Here is a 7,500-nt window from a genome sequence, read left to right on the forward strand (position 1 = left end):
GTTTTTTCATGTCTCTGTATATGTCTGTGGCTGTCTCCATGTCCTTTTGTCTCGCTCTGTCTCTCGATCTGTGTGTCTCTGTGCCTCTACCTGTATCTGTCTCTCTGTTTCTTTGTTTCTCTCTCTCTCTCTCTCTCTCTCTCTCTCTCTCTCTGTCTGTCTGTCTGTCTCACTCTCTCTCGTCTTGTCTGTCTTAGAAAGAAGCAGAATAATGATATTAACAAGAAGAAGAAGAAAGAGAAGAAGAAGAAGATTTTGGTATTGCTTTGGTATAGTGGACGGTGTTTATTTTGGAATGATTGGCGCTTCTTGTGAGCAAGATAAAGACAGAGAGATGGACAGATACAGAGAGACAGAGAGATACAGACAGAGAGAAAAACAGAGAGAGACAAAGAGCTAACTAAACCTTAAAGTGTTTTGTTGTCTCCTGTTTTATTTTCAGAACCGGCCTACCATACAGTTCGAAATCATATGTTCACAAGCAGGCGCTCGGCCTATTGTAAGTACGCACCGTTATTTTGAAGATGATTTGTATGAGATGTTGCTTATGCAAAGTCTCAGACAATATCTGTTTGTGTTTATTCTTTTTTTTTCATCCATCCTGTCATCAGTTGGTTCATTGGTTAATGAATGAATGAATGAATGAATGAATGAATGAATTCACAGAGACGCACGCATTGGTGCACGCACGCACGCACACACACACACACACACACACACACACACACGCGCGCGCGCGCACACACACACACACACGCACACGCACACATGCGCGGCACTTTTCCTTCCCCCTCCTATCTCTTTGTCTCACACACACACACACACACACACACACACACACACACACACACACGCACACACACACACACACACACACACACACACACACACTCCATTTCTGGAAGAACTTAGCCTGGAAGAGAGAGAGAGAGAGAGAAGAGGGAGAGACACAGAGACACAGAGAGAGAGAGAGAGAGAGAGAGAGAGAGAGAAGAGATGAAGACAGAGAGGGAAAGGAACACGACACAGACAAACCTAAACAGAAGGACAGAAAGAGGGGAAGAGAAACAGAAACACAAGCACAAATACAAAGTCTATTCGAGATAGACGGAAACAAAGAAGATTGGGAGGGAGAGACAGAGACAGAGACACAGACAGCACGAAGATGCAGAACAAAAGTACAACAAAGCACAAATGACCATGGACCAACAACAAGACGTCCACTGTTTCACTCAGAGGTACACCCTGTACGCGACTGTCACGCCTGTCAACGAGTTCCCGCCAGAATTCGTCCGCATACCCGAGGGAGGCTTCAACATATCCGAGGTAATTTTTGTTATGTGCTTTTTTTTATATTGCATTGTGTTGTGTTGTGTTGTGTTGTGTAGTGTTGTGTTGTGTTGTAGTGCTTTTTTTTTTTTTTTTTTTTTTTTTTTTTTGCATTTCATTGTGTTGTATTGTAGTGCTTTGTTTTTTTCATTGTGTAGTGTTGTGTTGTGTTGTGTTGTGTTGAGTTGTAGTGCATTTTTTGGAATTACAATGTGTTGCAGTGCATTTTCGCATTTCATTGTGTTGTGTAGTCGTGCATTTTCGCACTGCATTGCATGGAATTGCGTTGTGTTGTGTGCTTTTTCGCATCTTCACATTGCAGAGTGTTTGCTTTGAATGGTATTGTACTTATCATATACTTTTTATCAATCACAAAAGATTTCGCTGTGACAATTTTGGAGCTGCTCTTTCTCTTCACCCAAAGAAAGCACATCGCCACAGGGCAACGCCATCCCTTTTATCACAGAATAAAGTATAAGATCAGCACTTTATGTTATGAATGTATTCACAAATCTGCCCCTTCCTATCTTTGTGGCTGCCTTCACCTCTACACTCCATCTTGCTCTCTACGATCGGCTTCGGATCCACTCTGTTTGCACAAACCCAGATTCAAACACTCCACTGTTGGACGCCGTTCTTTCTCTGTCTCTGGACCTTGCATTTGGAATGAACTTCCTCTTTCGCTTCGTCAGGTCTCCGCACTCAGCTCTTTGAAGTCTGGCCCACTTCTTCACAAAATAGGCTCCCTCCCCTGCTTCTTCCTTGTCTTCAGTTTCTTCAATTTTAGAGTTATGCATGCGTGTGAATGACTGGTGTGGAAGCGCTTAGATTTGTCTCTGCACAAGATTCAGCGCTATATGAATACTATCTCTTTTTTTTCTTTTTTTCTTTTTTTAACTTTTTTTCTTCTTCTTTTTTCTGTGTGTGTGTGTGTGTGTGTGTGTGTTGAAGTGTTGTTTTTGTTTTTCTTGCTGTCAAAGTTGGTTGTTGTTTTTTTAAATGGAATCACGCCAGGAAGACTCATCTTGTCGCCGTGAGATCTTTTACACCCCTTGTTAAGCGCCTCGGTACATCATCTCATCCAAAAAAACTCTAACCACCACCAAGTCACTATACAAGATCTAACTTCCTGGTGGGGAGCTGTACAAGTTGGTCCCTCCCCCCCTCGCCCCCTTCCTCACCACGAGAAAAAAACATACAGTGCCTGAGTCACTGTTTCGTAAAGGCAGAGAGACAGAGACAGACATACGATGAGCTGCATTCGCGGTCGTTATCATCATCCTCACATGAAAGACTTGTTAGCCATGACATGAAGCCCGTCAGATTTTACCTGCCTGAGTGACCGCTGTTCCCTTGGCTTATCCACAGGCCAGGAGGGTGGGAGACACCATCCTGACGCTTCAGGACTTTGTGGAGGACAAAGACGTCGTCCCCAACCACGCTGGCTATGAGTTCGTGCTTCTCAACGTTTCGGACGCTTCGGTAATGGGTGTTCATTTCTTCCCCCTCTTTCATGTGAATGTGTGAATGCGTTCGTTTTATTGTTTTTTACAATGTTGATGATGATGATGATGATGATGATGATGATGATGATGATGATCGTTCGTAGTAGTAGCGGTAGATGTAGCAGTGTTGACAAAATTATTATTGTTGTGTCGTTATCGTTAATGTTGTTATTGTTATTGTTGTCACAAGGACAGATTGGAAGACTAGGCGATGCCAAAAATATTTATCCTTGAGTAATCAAGTTTTTGAATCTTGAATCTTGAATCTCTTCTTCTTCTTCTTCTTCTTTATAAGTGGATCGAGTTGTGCTTATGATGATGATGATGACGACGATCTTGATTACAATGACGACGATACTGATGATAACGATGATGACGACGACGATGACGATGACCACGACGTCGAAAACGATAATGACGACGACCACCACCACCACGATGGCCGACGACGACGACGATGATGATGATGACAATACTGATGATAACGATAATGACGACGACGATGACGATGACCTCGACGTCGAAAACGATAATGACGACGACCACCACCACCACCACGATGATGATGATGATGACCATGACGTTGAAAACGATAACGATGACGACGATGATGATGATGATGACGGTTGCGATGGAGCGCACAAAATTATTGTAAACAGCCCGTTTTTCTATAACCTCGCGTTTGGGTCCCGAAATGATGGCTGGTGCCCCCCTCCCCCCCCCCTCTAGCCCCCCCCCCATCTCCCTGACTGACTGACTGGCTGACCGGCCGACTGACTGACTGACTGACTGACTGACTGACCGACTGACTGGCTGGCCGACTGACTGACTGACTGACTGACCGACTGACTGGCTGGCCGGCCGACCGACCGACTGGCTGACTGACTGACTGACTGATTAGCTGACTGACTGACTGACTGATTGACTGACCGACTGGCTGACTGACTGACTGACTGGCTGGTTGGCTGGCTGACCGACTGGCTAACCGACTGGCTGACCGACTGATTAAATGACTGGCTGACTGCCTGACTGATTAACTGACTGGCTGACTGACTGACTGACCGACCGACCGACCGACTGAGTGACTGACTGACTGGCTGGCTGGCTGAATGGCTGGCTGAATGACCGGCTGACTGACTGACTGATGACCGACCGACCGACCGACTGACTGACTGACTGACTGACTGACTGACTGACTGACCGACCGACCGACTGACCGACTTAATGACTTAATGACTGACCGACCGACCGACCGACCGACTGAGTGACTGACTGACCGACTGGCTGACTGGCTGACCGACTGGCTGACTGACCGACCGACCGACCGACCGACCATAGACACTAGAATTCCTAGTGTCTATGGACCGACCGACTGACTGGCTGGCTGGCTGGCTGAATGACTGGCTGACTGACTGACTGACTGATTGACTGGCTGACTGACCGACTGACTGACTGACTGGCTGACTGACCGACTGGCTGACTGGTTTGACTGGCTGACGTGTTGACTGACGTGTTGACTGACTGGCTGACTGATTGACTGACTGACTGGCTGACTAGCTTGCTGACTGATTGGTTGACTGACTGGCTGACTGGCTGGCTGGCTGAAGGACTGACTGACTGTGTGCAGGTGGACGGGCGGCAGAAGCTGAGCCTGGGCAACATCCTGACGGGGTCCCTGGTGGTCAGGGAGCCTCTGGACTACGAGGCTATGGACCCTGCTGCTGCCTTCTACCTGCTCAACGTGTCTGTCGGGGTCAGTGAGTAACCCCCACCTCACCCTAACCCCACAACACACACACACACACACACACACACCCTACCCTACCCTCCTCTACCCTCTTCTACCCTCCCCTCCCTCCCCTACCCTCCCTTCCCTCCCCTAACATACCTACCGTCCCCTACCCTACCTTCCCCTACCCTACCCTACCATACCTACCCTCCCCTACCCTACCCTCCCCTCCCCTCCCCTACCCTACCCTACCCTCCCCTACCCTACCCTACCCTACCCTAACCTACCGTCCCCTACCCTCCCCTCCCCTCCCTACCCTACCCTCCCCTACCCTACCCTACCCTACCCTCCCCTCCCCTCCCCTCCCTACCCTACCCTCCCCTCCCCTCCCTACCCTACCCTCCCCTACCCTACCCTACCCTACCCTACCCTCCCTACCCTCCCCTCCCCTCCCTACCCTACCCTCCCCTCCCCTCCCTACCCTACCCTCCCCTACCCTACCCTCCCCTCCCCTCCCTACCCTCCCCTCCCCTCCCTACCCTCCCCTCCCTACCCTACCCTAACCTACCGTCTCGTCCCTCCCCTCCCCTCCCCTCCCCTCCCCTCCCTTCCCCTCCCCTACACTACCCTAACCTACCCTACCCTACCCTACCTTACCCTGCCCTCCCCTACCCTACCCTACCCTACCCTACCCTCAACCGCCGGACTGTCACATTAATGTGCGTGTAGTGATGAAGATTTTTTTTTTTTTCTTAATTTAGAGAATGGTCTGTCTGTCTCTGTCTGGATGTGTGTGTCTCTGTCTCTGTCTCTGTCTCTGTCTGTCTGTCTGTCTGTCTGTATGTCTCTTTCTCTCTCTCTCTCTCTCTCTCTCTCTCTCTCTCTCTCTCTATCTATCTATCTATCTATCTATCTCTCTCTCTTATGTTGAGGCATGAATGATTATTTCAGGATTTATATGTACTTTAGTATGTGTTTGTATTAATATGAAGTGTGTCGATGTTACATGCGTAAATATTTATCATGTGATTTATCAGTGTTTTGTATACTGTGTACTGTCCAGACCTTGGAGACGAACAACTGAAGAAAAGGCACGTTACCCCCTGTCACATGTACTTTAAGCTAATGACAAAGTGCCAAAGTGTCGCAAATCTCTTATTAGTTTATGTTGTTTCAATTCTGTTTTTGGTTTGGGGTTCTTTTCTGTTACATTTTTATCTATTTTGCACCATTTTGTTCTGATTAGTACCTACTATGTCACCAGAGCTTTTCAGCTAATGACATTAAACATTTCATTGTTCAATGTTCAGTGTTCTCTCTCTCTCTCTCTCTCTCTCTCTCTCTCTCTCTCTCTCTCTCTCTCTCTCTCTCTCTCTGACTCACTGTCCTATCCATCTGTGAATCTTAGTGTATGGAGGGAGTGAAGGGGTGCTGTCAGTATGTGTGCGCGCGTGTGTGTGTATGTATGTGTGTGCGCTCGCACGCGAGCGTCAGTGTGTGTATGCATGTGTGTGCACGGATGTGGGTGTGTGTGGAGGGCCGGGGGGTGTTTTCTTCATTATGTATACAGTTCTGCATGAAAACCTTTTCCTTTCATTTATGTGTGTGCTATTTGTAATAGATGTAGATTAGCAAGGACAGATTGGATGAATAGGCAATGCCTAAAATCTTAATCCTTGAATAAAAACGTTTTGAGTTCTGAGTTCTGAGTTCTCTCTCTCTCTCTCTCTCTCTCTCTCTCTCTCTCTCTCTCTCTCTCTCTCTCTCTCTCTCTCTCTCTCTCTCTCTGACCTGTACCACAACAAGAAACATTGTGGTGGAGGTAGTAGTAGTAGTAGTAGAAGTAGTAGTAGTAGTAGAAGTCCTCTCGCTTCCAAGGCGGACGCTTTATCTCGAGGCCAACACTCCACAGTGGCAGAAGTAGTGGTGGTGGTGATGATGGTTGATGGTAATGATGATGATGATGATGATGGTGGTGGTGGTCATGATGATGATGATCATGGTCATGGTCATGATGTCGACGAAGAAGACGACGACGACGATGATGATGATGATGATGGTTCCAGGACCGTGACGGTCAGCAGTCCCCAGGCACCATCATACGGATCAACATCATTGATGCTGACGACCAGCCGCCAGAGTTCTGGCACCCCAACTGTACGTCCACTCCCTGCTTCGCTTACTACAGAGCGGCCATTGCCGAGGACTTCCAGGTGAGGGGGGGGGGGGGGGGGGGGCTGCAGGCGTCCTCTTTGATTTTGATTTGATTTGATTTGATGAGGATACTTATACAGCGCCTATATCCTCGGTCGGAGACCAAGCTGTAAGCGCTTTGCAAACTCGGTGTCATTTGTACAACAGGCTGCCTACCTGGGTAGATCCGACTGACGGCTGCCATTGGCCGTTCTCTGTGTCATTCAATAGGATTTCAGGCACGCACACATTCACACTCAGGCAGACTTGTAACATATTACGTGTATGACCGCTTTGTTTATTTACCCCGCCACATTCCATTTTCTCTTAAGTCTTGCTCTCAGTGTTAATGCCTCCCCAAGGAGGTAATGCCCTTACTTTTGCTTGTCTACACTGTCAGCATTTGGGGGATTCTTTTCGTTTGAAAACATTATGGACATACTTTTCTGAAACTTCGTGCAAGTCTTCGTGTTAAGTGGCAGACAGAGTGACTACGAGGATAGCTAGTTTTCCATGGCGAAGTGGATACACAATACCTCGTGTAAGTGTTTATGTTAAATAGAAGACAGAGAGATTACGAGGATAGTTAGTTTTCCATGGCGAAGTGGATACACAATACCTCGTGCAAGTGTTTATGTTAAATGGAAGACAGCGAGATTACGAGGATAGTTAGTTTTCCATGACGAAGTGGATACAGAATGCCTCGTGCAAGTGTTTATGTTAAATGGAAGACAGAGAGATTAC

The 7,500-nt window shown here is 47.5% G+C and overlaps 1 protein-coding gene across 1 annotated transcript in view; it reads left to right on the top strand.

The window, feature by feature from the left end:
* LOC143281680 (uncharacterized) overlaps positions 1-7,500 on the top strand; it is a 53,762-nt gene that overhangs the window by 17,884 nt on the left and 28,378 nt on the right. Inside the window, exons 4-8 of the mRNA XM_076586930.1 lie at positions 443-499; positions 1,237-1,326; positions 2,698-2,811; positions 4,462-4,587; positions 6,630-6,776. Of these exons, the coding sequence (XP_076443045.1) occupies positions 443-499; positions 1,237-1,326; positions 2,698-2,811; positions 4,462-4,587; positions 6,630-6,776 (534 nt within the window). The remainder of the gene's footprint in view (positions 1-442; positions 500-1,236; positions 1,327-2,697; positions 2,812-4,461; positions 4,588-6,629; positions 6,777-7,500) is intronic.

This window comes from Babylonia areolata, chromosome 1 (genome assembly GCF_041734735.1).
Source record: "Babylonia areolata isolate BAREFJ2019XMU chromosome 1, ASM4173473v1, whole genome shotgun sequence".
NCBI classification, from domain to species: Eukaryota; Metazoa; Mollusca; class Gastropoda; order Neogastropoda; family Buccinidae; genus Babylonia; species Babylonia areolata.